The sequence below is a fragment of the Takifugu rubripes genome, chromosome 3 (assembly GCF_901000725.2).
Source record: "Takifugu rubripes chromosome 3, fTakRub1.2, whole genome shotgun sequence".
NCBI classification, from domain to species: Eukaryota; Metazoa; Chordata; class Actinopteri; order Tetraodontiformes; family Tetraodontidae; genus Takifugu; species Takifugu rubripes.
The window spans coordinates 11,024,173-11,038,028 of record NC_042287.1 but is presented as its reverse complement, the minus strand read 5'-3'; the positions used below and the strand labels follow the sequence as shown (position 1 = coordinate 11,038,028).

General features: G+C 47.3%; 1 protein-coding gene and 1 long non-coding RNA gene across 3 annotated transcripts; both read right to left on the bottom strand.

Annotated features, from left to right (window-relative positions):
* Window positions 1–249: 249 nt before the first annotated feature.
* Window positions 250–2,944, bottom strand: LOC105416263 (uncharacterized). 2 transcript variants are annotated; one of them, XR_003887990.1, is made up of 4 exons: window positions 2,827–2,944; window positions 2,642–2,699; window positions 1,168–1,546; window positions 250–1,049 (listed from the first exon to the last, which is right to left on the bottom strand). It is a non-coding gene; the product is annotated as an uncharacterized lncRNA (long non-coding RNA). The 2 variants fall into 2 exon arrangements; XR_964454.2 differs by having other exon boundaries at window positions 250–1,546.
* Window positions 2,945–3,590: 646 nt separating this feature from the next.
* Window positions 3,591–13,329, bottom strand: atp6ap1lb (ATPase H+ transporting accessory protein 1 like b). Its single transcript, XM_011602469.2, has 7 exons — window positions 13,104–13,329; window positions 8,101–8,138; window positions 7,546–7,628; window positions 6,428–6,666; window positions 6,291–6,341; window positions 5,972–6,215; window positions 3,591–5,644 (listed from the first exon to the last, which is right to left on the bottom strand). The coding sequence occupies exons 1-7, from the start codon at window positions 13,235–13,237 to the stop codon at window positions 5,408–5,410; spliced, it is 1,026 nt and encodes a 341-aa protein (XP_011600771.2). The 5' UTR covers window positions 13,238–13,329; the 3' UTR covers window positions 3,591–5,407.
* Between the last annotated feature and the right edge of the window lie 527 nt (window positions 13,330–13,856).

The window sequence follows — 13,856 nt, the reverse complement described above, 5'->3', positions numbered from 1 at the left end:
CAAACGGTGTTCAAGCAATTATGCATTCTCAATGTTCAGGGATGGAATTAGCAACAATTAGACATGTTGTAGGAGCTGAAAGGGCTCCAAATGGCTCGTTCAAGCCATTGTGACCAGATAACACTGACCACTCATGTCCAACGTCCACGTTCAGTCAGTGATAAGGACATTAACACCCCAGCAAAGTTATGGTCCGCGACAAGAACCTTATTTAGATGAATAATCAGGAAATCGATCAAAAGGAGATGGTCAGAAAAGAGATGAAGACCGATGAGGCTAGAAGGGTAAGAAAATGATACAAATAGAACAGTTAGAACACACACACACACACACACACACGCACACACACCCATACACACATGCATAATTAAAGACATTCCAGCTATAGAAAGGACCAAAAGAGGAGACAGAAACATGAGATGGAAGAATGAGAGCTAATGGCAGCTGTTGGGGGGGAGGGGGTCGTCAGCAATAACGAACTTTTGTATTGAGGAACAAACTTGTCGGTTTTCTCATCTTTCGTTCTCGATCTTCAAACAAATGTTGCCAAGACGACTCAAACGTTTCCGTGACGGCCTGAAAGCAGAAACATAATGGGGGAGGCGGCTTCATCGTGTGGAGGAATAACAAAGATGTCTTTGATATATGCTTCTTTTTTTGAGGATATTAAAATGGCGCTAAGTGCTCTACATTCACAACATGTTGGTGCCGATTTGCCCAAAGCAGCCGTTCCATCTCACATTCCACAGCCGCTTCAATTAAAGAAAAAAAATCCAAAACACCTTCATCTTTCCAGCCCGTCCTCCATCAGCTCAGTTCAGAATATGCAATGTCCTTGTTATCTTTCATCCCCCCCTTTATGATGTCTTGGTGGGAGGCTCAGTGCACCTTATTAAAATGGATATTTTCAAATCAGGGAGCTGCCTGGCCTGAGAGCAGCTGCCAGCAGGAAATGACAGAGCGACCAGGAGGAGATATGTGGCTCACAGGTGAGCGGCGGTGTTGGTGACAGGTACGGCCCAGGTGGTGAACGCTACCATCGTCCGAATCTGGAACCAGACAGCAGCAGCTTTCAACTAGCCTGTTATGGAAGCAGACCTCCGGAAGACCAAAAGCACATTTGCAAACCAAACAGGACACTTCTGTGAATAAATTAATTAAACCTACGAGTACTCTGGGAAATTCCCCAGAAACACGCTCGCGCTGTTTGTTTGCTCGCCGATAACCAGCTCATTTGTGGCACCATTCTGTGGCCGCGCCGACAGAGAAAGGCAGCGGCTCCGACCGGTCCCATCGACAGATCCCACCGGACCGAACGGTAATTGACGTTGCAACACGACACTGGACACACGAGGCTTGAGTGAAACCGTCTCCGTTGGCCTCGAATGACGCCTCCCACAGGATAGGAGGCGGCGTTCCGTCCCCTCCAGACCGGAATCAACACGTAAACTCGGTCCGGTTTTACCTTCGTTTGTGGTTCCCCCTCCTTCCCCTTTGCTCCGAGAGTGCAGCGCAGCTCAGATGGTGGAACGCCGCCACTGTTTCGCTGCAACAAAAGGAGGTTTTTTAAGGAGTGCCCTGCAGACCTGTGCCGCCCGGCTTTCAGCTTTACATATAAAACACCCTGGCCTATCTGTCTCGGCACAGGCTGCCGCCACAAAGTCTGCATCCCCAGCTTGAAGCGCGAGGATCCTCGCTGTGGAGTTCTGCACAGGAAGAGATTAAGAAACAACAGCAAACATGGCTGCTCTCTTCAGGCCTTGGGAGAAGAAGAGGCGACGACTGAGGGAAGCTTTGGACAAAAAGTTTCCTCCACCTTTGTCAGGAAAATGAATCTTTTGTTTGGCAGTTTTGCTCAAAGATGCAGAACCTTAATCCTCTTTATCTCTCCATTAAAGTTGTTCTTTTGATATGGGTTGAATTTAAAATGGGGATTTGCTGCTGATTCAATTCCATTGGGGGTGTCAAGCATGTTTAAAGATAAGCGATGGAGCCTCTTTTGCAATCATTTAAGCATCAGATTTATGGCTTTCATCATTGCCACAGTCATTTCATATCTTAACCAATTATAGTTAATTTATCAACTACAGAAGGAGTCTGAGCAGTTGTGAATAGGACAAACACTGACATCTAGAGCATATTATTTCACAGCACAGCCAAACTGGCTGACCGGCGCAATCCACAGCGGACATTTTAATAAATCGTTGAGAAAAACATTTTATCCAGATGCGGAAGGGTTTGGTGTTTAAATCCCTTCTATCTCTCTCTCTAGATTTCCCAGTGAAGCTAATTTTCCATCAACGGTATTACCGAAAATTTCACCCTACAAATGGTGACACATTAAAAGAAATTGAGCTTAAACCCTCTGAGTTGCATCACATTTTATTCGCTTCAAAATCAACATAATTGATTAGATTTTCCGTGGCGCAAACATGTGACAGAAAGTGCAGCTGCTCTGACCTCTAGTGGACGTTTGGTAAAATGACAGATTGGGCGCAGACGCTGCAAGTGTACAAAATATATTAAAAATATATCTATTCGCATTAGATAGCCTGCATGTCACAATATTTAATTAGTAGCTAGGCGTATGTGCTGATAGGAGGATTTTCATCTATTTAATTTAAATGTAATCCTTCCGTACCTCTGGTCATGACGCATTTAATAGTTTTCTTCAGTCCTTGAGGAAATTAACTCGCCTCCTGCAACAAAGTGCGTTCTCATCACCTCTGTAACAACACTAATATAGGCTGACAGGACAAGAGGTATGAAAACAGTGCGATCGTAAATCAGATCTGCGTAAAGCAAAGCATCTTTACGTAAACTTACCATGAATGCCCTGCGTGATATGTTTTCTGACAGAATGTTGGTTTGTGTCTGCTGCACCCTCAGACTTCAGCGTGTTTGTCTTTGCAGCTTTTCTTTCTGGACAATCTTCACACCTGGAATGATTAGATCACTGCACTACCCACATTCGCCGGTAGGGGCATGGCTGTCAGGCTCACAACCAGTGATATGAGACAAAAATATGTTTGAAATCTATGTTTACTATTACATAAATGCACGCTATCAATACTTATGAAGACGCCTTGACACTGGCAGGAAACCCAAAAGGCTGAGATAGTTTCCTGGTCTCTTGTTTCTGACGGCATTCAGTACCGCTCGTCGCCACTTGGCGTCGCTGTCTGTCAAAGAAAAATCCCCACAAGGCAACGCTGCGTCATACGGAATTTAACTGGGTTGAATTCTTACACGCTTCCCAACTTTGGGAATGTTGAAGAGGATACAGCATCATATTTGCGTAAAAATGTTGAAATGGACAAACTCTGGTCAGCACATTGTCCCAATCTATCTGGGATCCTGGCACTTTAGGTCACACAAGTTAGAGGGAGCAGATGGCACTCAGAAGGGGGAGATGGAGCTGGCACAAGAACTGGACACTGGCTATGAAAGCTGTGGGTTAGGTGTCACTGAACAAACATCGTGGTAAATCCATCTGGAGGCTGAAAGAATGTCAGTTTGATTGTATTCACTTTAACACAAAGCTTAGCAGAACATGCAATGCATCAATTCAGAACACAACTCCTTGGGCAGCTTTTCCTCTGAATTTCATTTATTGTTTAATCTACATCAGTTGGACTTTGGACAAACCGTCTCCACGCGTTTCATAGATTGTAAGATACATTTATGACCAAAGAACACATTTCACACTGATACAGATTGACAGAACTGCCATATCAAATGTTAAGATATCTATTTATTGTCATGCTGAGTGTTTTTTTGTATTTTTTTAAATCAGTAATATTAATTTACTGATGCTGTTACAGCTGCTAATGTGGCTTCTGGCATAATAATGGCATCTCTAAGTCCCGGTGGGTGGACGGCGTTCCATTTTATCCTCCGTCAATGGCGGGACCTGTCCTGTGACTTACAGTCAGACGAGACCAGACCTTCACATAGTCTTGCCCAGCTTACAGGAAATCGATAGACTGTAATGACTTAATACTTTGTAAAAAATAAAAAATAAAATAAATCATACATGTTGGTAATCACCAATCCTCGTAGCACAATGTCTTAAATGTCCCTATGCCTTTTACTGCAGCTGTGCAATATTTGGAGATAGTGAACAGCTTGGATCAAATAGTAACCTTAATTTATCTACAGCTTTTTATCACCTTTTGTTTATGAGGATTAGCATAATCGGCCGGTACCTAATAGTATTCCATGATTACACTGTATACAAAAGAAAAAGACCTTTGCAGTGACACTTCTGTACACGTGAGTTCTAATCTTTGTACACAGCTTTTCACATTGTCAAACTCTGTCTCACCATATTGTATGGCAACTCCTTGGTAGCTTCACTTTGGCAGTCGGGAGGACCCCCGCCTGGCCTCCTTTGTCCAAATGTTTGACTCTCGGTCAAAACATTGCAAGACCCGCGTTCCTGTCATGCCCTCAAACGGGCAGGCTTGTGCAGCATAGTTCCTCATATAGTCTTTGACAGGTTGTAGTTAGAGCTTTCGCAGCTAACCAAAGTTGTGCTAGTGTGTCGTACCCCTCTTTGTCTGGCTGGTCTGTAAAAGGCCATTTCACAGTTAAGTCCCAAGCAGCAGTCTTTTTTGTTAGGGGTGGGGTAAGAGACGCCACAGGCTCTGAAGGGCCGCTCGTGCTCCAGACAGATGCTAGACCAGTGATTCCCAATATGTCCCTTCTCAGACTTTTACTTTGTGCCATGTTGATTTATTTAAACTGCAATTCATGCAGGATTCCCAGAAATCCTGGCTATTAGGAAACGCTGCCCTAGTTAGCTAAGATAGACCAGGCTTGTATGGCATGCAGCTAATACGGCTAATTGAGCTATAAAACTGGTTGTTTTGAAGTATATATTTCTTGCATTATCTGACATAGCTTACTGTAATGAAAGCAGAAAAGACAACGTGTGTGACTGAAACATGTATTAATACGCTTGCGAGTCTTTGCACGTCTGATCAGAAGTATTTGATGTTAGCTGTATTAGCTACAGGTACGAGCCTTTCTTGTCTGTGTTACTGTTTTGTTGTTTTAATGGCTGAGTGGGGTTAAGGTCTGTATGTTACCCTTCAGGGCCTCGGGTCTGTCCTGTCCGATAATGAACTCCCTCAGAGGACTGAGCATCCAAAGGCCTTTTTTAAAGCACGGATGCAGGTCAATGAGGAAAGAAGTAAAAGTATCCAACCATGTTCTGCATTTATGTAAAGTAGTTAAGACTTGAAATGTTTTCTTTTTCTTATATGAGCAGGCAAAGTTGAAGTTTTGATGAAGAAATGTTCCACGGAGGATACTTTTTTAACGCTATTCACTCGCGCCCCAGCCCTTAGCTTTGCATGTTCCTCTCTTCCCGGTCTTAAATCCTCCAGTTTCTCCTCCTCCCTCACAGGCTGTTCTTGTCCGGCAGCTCAGCCTCTGGACTGCGGGGAAAGTAAACGGTGGCTTTGTGTTCTTCGTAGCGGTCGATGTGCTTGAGGTGGACCACCATGTGCAGGGCATAGGCCAAGACGAGGAGCAGGATCAGAGACGTTACCAAGCCCATCAGGATGGCCGGCGTCAGGAACGTGGCGCAGTCGCTGGCCGACGCAAACTTGTCCGACTGCACATTGAAGGCCTGGATCTGGGGACACGCACAAGGGAGGCAGAGTGACGAGATTAGCCTAAACTAAAGTGGACAACTGGCTTACGAGGCACAGAGACAAAGGGCAGATGGACGGCTTGAGACAGCCGAGCAGATGGCTAATAAAGACAGTGAACAGACAGACTGACGGACTGCCAAACAGACGGTAAACAAACGGGCTGTTTGACCGAGAGCCAAAAAGGTGGGTCATGAAAGAAAATGGCTGGCAACCGTACACACACATGCAAAAGATAGGGGATATATCGGGAAACGGGAGTTACTGTGCACAGAAAAACAAAGCTCCAACTCTGTTGTGCTGACGTGTACCTGGAAGTCAGTGAAAGTGATGTGCCAGTTAGCGGACGTGTCAGTGTGGGAGCTGGGCACGAGCAGAGTGTCATATTTGTGCAGGCTGCTGACGTGCTGGCAATGGTAGGAGGAGGTGGCGGGGGCGTAGACCTCGCTGGCGTTGAACGTGGCCTCTTGGGTCCAGTTGTAGTGGATGTGCACACTGTCCAGCGTGAACCAGTTCTGACCGGCCGCCTCATAAAAGGTGTTGGACATCTGAAGCCTGGCCGGAGGGACGGCACCGCTAGGTTTAGTTCAGCTTCAAAGACGGCGTCGAGAGAAAAGGTGCAAACTTTACCTGATGTCGAGGCCTCGCAGGTCTTCGACGTCACCGAACCTTAACGAAAGTCTGAGCGGAGGAGAAAAACACGTAAACAACGTCGCATTTAGCACAATAGCCCTCGGCAAAGGTGTCCGGCTGAGTCCGTGACTTACGTGGCTTTCTCCTTGGTGCAGATGGAGCCCTTTGTGTCGACGGGCAAGCTGGGGTTAAAGACCCTCTCGGTCAGGTCGATGAAGGTGTGGTTCCTGTAGCGGATCGCCAGGCGCTTTGCCTTGAACAGAATGCAGGTCTTGCCATTATAGGAGACACTCAGCGGGCCATAGGGCCCCATCAGCGACTGAAGCAGCTTCCTCTTGCTGTGGGACATCCCCGGCTGGTGCCAGTTAAAAGGCTGCGAGCACAGAAAAATGGATTAGGATGCTAATGCGTTCCTACCAGTGCATCATGGGGGAGGGATGCGTGGGCATGCTTGTCAGAAATGGCTAAAATGGGTTCCCAAAAGATGAGTCACAAACAGATGTGTGTGGTGATCTGTTTAATGAAGCACTGCTGTCGGAACATTTCATTATGGCAGCAGAACAGCAGCGACTCCTCCTGCTACGTCTCACAGCTTCATCGCCATCATGCCGCTAATCAAACTAGCCCCCTTGGTTCTGCGAGGATGGATGACCATTCAACGATGCCCTCCTGGTACAGGGCGCAGGAATCTAACATCCTTTAACCCTTTACTAAAGGGCATTTGGGCGAATCCAGCACTTTTTTCTAAGACATACAAAGTCCCCGTGAGGTGAAAATCTTAGGAAAAGGCGTTCAATCCCACATTTTCTGTTAGGTCCAGTAGCCTTTTATTAGCAGGCTACTGCAGGGAGAGCCTCGCTGTGAAGCAGATGTTAACTCTGCTTGGATGAATCAGCTGATGCAGCAGAGCGAGTGTCTTGCAAGTGTGTGTGTGTGTGTGTGTGTGTGTGTGTGTGTGTGTTCTCATTCTTGTTACATATTAAGCACCAATGCTCATGCTACTATGAGAGAGAGGACATTTTTGGGAAGGGGGGGGTATTTTGGCTGGTCCCCACAACTTGTGTGTGTGTGTGTGTGTGTGTGCGCGCGCGCGTGTGTGAGTGTGGAAGGGGGTGAGGATTCATTCAAGGGCACACAGTGACCTGAGTGTGTACTCTGTTTTGTTTATGTGCATATCAGTGTCTGTGCGCGCGTGTGTGCGCGCGCGACGATAAAAATAGACAGTGAGATGGATGGTGGAGATAGTGTGTACCTGCAGTATTCTCCTGAGCGGGTTTTCATCTTCAGGCGCCAAAATAACCTGTTCGCTCTCCAGGCCGTAGCCACCATCGTGACCTGGAAACACACACGCACGCATTATTGCGCCGTGACAGATTATGTCACCGCGCATATTAAGCTGATTGCAAGGCCGCGCTGCAGATTGCAGCAGAACCAAAAAAAAAAAAAAGTTCCGCTGCGCTCCGCAAACCGACCCGATGCGCTCCCGCGCACACCTCCGCACGCACTCTCCGATCTATTTGCAGCTGTTTTGCGTCATGACAGTGACTCATCTGCAGCCAGTTTCACAGCTACGGTCATGTTGCCGAGTGTTGACAAATACAAATCTCGTTCCGACACATAATTGGATATAATGTGATTTAAAGGAATGCCCCCCCCCCCCCCCCCCCCCCCCCTTCCCCCTAAATATAGTGACGAAAAATCTGTCAAATCACAATATAGGACTGTCTGTCTGTCCGACACCTCAGCAAACCAACTGTGGCAGGTCTGATGGAATCAGGCCTCGCGTCAGGACAGATTTGATACTTACTTGCTGTGACTCTCATTGCTTGCTGGGGGTTTTCTTTGCTGTGGAAAAAACACAGAAGATGCAATAATGAGCAAAGGGAACTCCGTTATTCGAAGGGCACAGCGTGAGCAGTTAACAGTTGACCCTAAAGCTAACATCGGTAGCCGCAGCAGTCAAACCAAAGGTGATAGACCAGCGTCAGCCTCCTTTCAAACCCCAAATAGAGCTAACTCGCTATTTACTCAGCTAAATGCTAGTAGCTAAGACTAATACTGACTGATGATTGGGCATCTAAAGGTTACCAACATCTCTTCCTGTCCATCTTGGTAGGAACTTGCCCAGTCTGTGACGCCAAAGCGCCGGTGCCGGCGGGATGATGAGTCTTTCCAGCCCATATCATTCAGGAATGGTTCAGAGGAATATGACACATACAACACACTCCCCATCACCATTTGCAAACAGCTGCGGAGCACCATTATGCAACACGTCTTTTAATTCCAATTAATTTATGGCTTTCATTCAATTATGTGGTGTGAGTCTGATCCGTAATGCATGAGCAACACCGGCGAAAGCGCTTCCTCTCCCCCCTCACGTGTTGTCCTGGAGCGGTTGTGCTCGGGGTAACGAACTTGTGAGGCCTTAGACTTCTGCGAGATTAGTCTGATCCTTTTAAGTGTCTAATCAAAGACGTAAGACGGGCTTAGTGAACGGCGCTGACGCGGCCAGTTTCGGCCCGATGTGGCGGCCCGGTCGCCGCTCTGCGTGTGGCCAGGCCTCGTCTGCCTGCAGTGATCTTGAGGGTTTGCTGCTAATCTCTGCACAATAGCTACTTATAATGGGTTTGTCAAAGATAAGTTCCTAAGACCCGTGAGAGCACACACACCAAGAAGGGTCTGTTGTTGTTGTTTTTTTACTTTATCTTCTCCCTGACTGTATGAATTTTGCATTTTTTTAAATAAACCGCAGCACAAAGATCGTGTCATTTTTAGTTGAGAAAAAGAGGTCCGCTCTGGCAGGAAATCCTTTTTAGAAGGATGAGAGTGACCCGGAATGTTGAATCCAGATTCAAACACGGGGGGAAAAAAAGGTTCTTATCTGACTAATGATGTCAGCCTTTTTTAAGATGGCTCGACTAGGAAAAGTTTAGGAAATAGCTGCGCCATTAAATCTTACTTTCATTCACGTTTCACTGGACTTTAAAGTGCATGAGTAATGGCCATCACATTTTAGCTGCAAATTTCTCAAATTATCCCGACATCCTGGGATAAAAAGCATTGGCGCTAAGAATTCTTGTGGCGTAACTGGCCGCGTGCAGAGCTCCCGCATGTCCAAGCGTGTCCGGTTGTTCAAAGCAACTGACCAAAAACGCAACACTGCTCCATTTCCATTGAGATTTTTCTGGAAAATCTTCCTCCCTCCCTCACCCATTTGTGAGGTTGGGTTCCATCTGGATGGACAGTGCAAATCAAACAAAGAGCAAGAAGGGGAGGGGCAGACAGGGGCACCCACAAACGAAGGAGAGGGCGCTGGCAGGTTCCGGTCTCATGCCAGACATATCAGCACCAGCAGACTGGAGCAGTTAGCGATCCATCTGGTGCAGTTTCCACCTGGGCAATATTGTGTAGTTTAGTGCCAGATGGATTAGGATTAGCGGCGCGCTCAGGGCAGCTTCTCTGGAGTCCAAATGTGGAGGGACGTAGGCCCTGAACGAGATGAAGAGATTAAGGCCCGATGTCACAGCTGACAGCGCTCTGTGTGCTTTATGTGCTAATTTTTAAATCTGAACTGACCTCAAAAATTCATGACTTCCATATGTCGATCTGGTGGATTTCAGCCACGAGCGTCAACTGATTTTAACACTTATTTCACAGGAAAATTAGGAAATTTGAGTATTATAAGTAGTATAAAAATTATAATAAGAGGCATAACTCTTCTGACTCAAGCTAAAGAGTGTAACAGGAAACAGATGCTGGCGTGAACAAAGGATTACCTTCCCCACGCTCCTGCGCTGCTCTGGCCTTCGCATCGTGTCAACCTGTCGGATCAAGTTCTTTTCCCCATAAATCAAATGAGACTGAATCAAATTGCAGCTCAGCTGAACTGATAATGAAAATTGGACGACAGAGACGATGATTCCGAGTCGGTAAATTGGCTTTGTTTCCTGCACCGGCTCCTCGACCTAGATACCGTCCACGTGTGTCACTGCACCTGTAGTTTGCTGTTTCATCTTTCCTTGTGAAACCAGTAGCTATTCTTTCCTAATCCTTTCGGGGGGGGCAACACCATGAGGTCAGAAACACACTAGATCGTCACATGCGATGATGCGTGACACCTCGGTACGCGCAGTCACCTTACATGTTTAGAGTCCATGTCCATCCATCGCTGCTGTACGCGATTAGCACATTTAGCATCCATCAAGGCCTCAGCTGGCTGAGTGGAGCCACAGCAGCCTGTGTGAGCGCTAGCTCAAGCCCGCTCGTCTGTTCCTGTGCCAGTTTTCGCGAGGTCAGCAACCCAGGACTGCTGCGACCCCGTCGCAGGCTCGGCCTGTCAGACGGTGCCCGGGTGCTGAACAGGCCCTTTATGTAATCAAACCTCTGGCAGGGTTACTCCCCGCTCATCCCTGAATGGATGGATGGGGGCCAGGTGAGTTTGAAGGAGGTCGTTCTTCAGAACACATCTCTTTTGTCTCTGTCGTCTCCATCTTCAATCACAGGAACACAGTTATGTGAAGTAATGGCGAGCTTTTAGTTTCGTTGAGTACAGTAATTAACAATTTAATAGCTTGGATGTAAATCTACACCTGGGCTTCATTTATTATGCAGGAATCCATTTCGGGCCTGTCCCACCGCTGCCCCACCGCTATAGTTCCGATCCTCTCTCCCTCTTTTTCACTTTCTGTCCAATTTGAAAGTTCTAATAATGGAATGATCCAGTCAGATCTGTCAGAATGCCATTCCTGTTTCATTCAGAGGAAACGGTTCCAGCAGATCTGGACTGGGTTTGCTTTTCACGGATTCATCGTCTGGAGTTTAGCGCAGCCCAGCTCACATCTGCCATGACCGCTGCTTCAAATTTCCCTACGTATCAGGTTTGCCTTTAACACATCACATCAGTCTGAAACGCTGATACATTTCAAATGAAGTCAAGTTTGGTCACCTTTGACCCCATCGATTCCAGCCTCATTCGGTGGCGTGATATAAATAGCTGACGGTAGATAACATGTGGCCAGATGTGGTTTGTTTTGGTGACTCTCTGGTTTCCACCATTCTTGGGCTTTAGATCTTCATCTGGTTTTATTTGACATTGTGGGCAATGAAATTGAATATGAGAGCATCCCTGTAAGTTTTAGAAAATCGGGTCACATTTAATAGAAATCCAGATAATGAAGGAGCCGTGCACGTCGCTGGCGGCACCGCTCCCGCTCCGTATCATTTAGTTCAATTCTAAATTTGCGATCGTCTGTCAGAGGCGGCTGCAAAATCACTGTTAAATGATCAGACTAGCATAAACTTCCAGGATAAGACAAAGCTACTCTTTGAGCCACTGAGCTGCATCTATGGTGTGGTCATATTCATCTGTTGTGTTCCTTATTAACCATCCATACAGAGCTACTTCCAAACATGAGTCAGTATTTAATCAAATTAATTATGACCTTTCAGGCAGCAATTTACCACCTTTAACCAGGCCGGTTGTTATTATTGCCCCTCCAACAGGTCTCCTGTTAGACTTTTTAACAATGATAAATAAGTTCTGAGTATATTCCTGGCTCTCACTCTACGGCAAGTCAGATACGGCAAAAACCTCAGCAACAGAAAACCCTCAAACTCGCTCACTCGGCACCTTTTCTTCCGCTTCTCTTTCCACTACGTGAAGCATCCTACGAGGCACTTATATAATGGCATCTTGTAGTGTGTCAGAGATGAGAATGGAGCTGTGACTGCAGAGTTCAGAGTTTTGACCCAAGGAATAATCTCCAAAAACCTCCAGGGAGAAATCTATAGAGTCAGGACGAGAGCAACTGTGCTGAAACGTTAAGATAAAGATCTGCCACGGTTACACAAATAGGACGCTGAGTTGGAGCCAGAGCGAGCTCTTCAGGCCGGCTAAATTAAAATTAAATCCAAGCTTCCCCGGCTGCAAATTTACAGATTACTTGGGCGATAAACAATAAACTCACTGGTAACCTGACATTCGTTCATTCTGGAGTGCAGTAATAATAGCAATACCTTGAACGGTGAGCCAGGAGCAGCCGCGTTTGTTTGGTTTTTAAGCATTTGAGCGAGGGAGGATTGTGAGAGCTTCCATGCATGGCACAGTTTCAAGAGCCTTAGATGGCTTTGGCACAGACTTAACTGCCTCCGTGTAACCAGGCAGGAACTGGTAATAACAAAGGCCGGGCTGACTTCCATTCTCTGTCACACTATTGCAGGTGCAACCCCCCCCCCCCCTTCCCCATCCTTCCCCAGGTTCGAGGCTTGAATGGTGCCCAGATTTGTACATGCAGGACTCTGTGCATTATACAGACTGGGTGGGATTTACTTGTATTCTACCCTGGACTGCATCGGTGAACCCCTCCAACCCTGGTGCATCCTCTCCTCCCTGTCCCATCCTTGTTTACCTCCACTCTGTCTTTGTACCTCTCTTGCAGTCTCACTGCCCCCACCTTAGTCACCCCCTCCTGTTCCCAGACCAGTGCTACTGTACAGACAACAGCTCTGTCCGTGATCGATGAGCAGCGTCTGATGCAGTCCCCGACACTCAGACGAACACACAAAGCCGGGCAACTCGGATCTCTCTGACACTGAGACCGCAGGGGCTGCAGCCACCATTTAGCAGGTTGAGACTGGGGTTGGGGGGGGGGGGGGGGGGGGGGGGGGGGGGTGAAACAAAGACTATAACAGATTACATCCCAGGATCCCTGAATACATCTCCTTGTAGACCTCCATCCCATCACCCCACCACCAGTACCACCCCCTCCCTTCCCTTTCCCCTGCTCATTTCTATAGAGAGGACGGATTTACCTTCTGTCCAGGATTTCAGGCACTTCCTCATAGGTGAGTCCCGGCCGCAGCTCTTCCTCAGTGAAGGAGAGCCCAGGCCGGCTGAGAGCGGACAGCAAGGCGAGGGAACAGAGCAGGAATGCGTGTGCAGCCATTGAGACAATGAAAGGAGACTGCCGCTGGTCGAGCTCCACTTCATAATCTGCTCTCCTAGCAGTGCCCGACTCCCCTGACTGGCATCCGCTGCGGCCAATCAGCAGACGGAACAGGGCCGGCGGTCGTGCGTCACAGTCCCCTCACTGCACCCTCCCCTCTGTCATCCTCCCTCTGCCTCTCTCTCTTCACACACTCCCTCCCACATCCACTCTTGCACTCTCTGTCTTCTCCTCCTCTCTGCCATGCACACATAGCTGCAGGCGAGCCCTAAGTATAGACAGGCTCATTCTTTTTCATAACACATCTCGTCATACATACCTGTGCTGCCCAAAGATAAAACACGTGGACACACACATACTCGCTTACATGTTCTCATAAAGACAGGGGTTCAGGGACAGACAAACGGAGACCTCCGTGGAAAATCACCTGGGAAATGTCAAGGTCAGATCGTGGATGAAGAAAGGAGGATGTTGACATGACTTCACTCTGCTGTGCGAAGAAAAAAAAGAGAAGCGGAGCCGTGGCTGTATGACCTAGATCTCCAGTGTGCTGCCACAATAGCAGAATTAATTCACTTGATCTATGTGTTATTGTAAGCTCTGAGAGGGCCTGCGGCCG

Coding starts and splice junctions, on each gene's coding strand:
- atp6ap1lb (XM_011602469.2), bottom strand. CDS start 13,237: ATGGCTGCACACGCATTCCTGCTCTGTTCCCTCGCCTTGCTGTCCGCT. Junction 8,139..13,103: donor CCTGAAATCCTGGACAGAAG/GTAAATCCGTCC, acceptor TTTTTTCCACAG/CAAAGAAAACCCCCAGCAAG. Junction 5,645..5,971: donor TCACTTTCACTGACTTCCAG/GTACACGTCAGC, acceptor GCGTGTCCCCAG/ATCCAGGCCTTCAATGTGCA.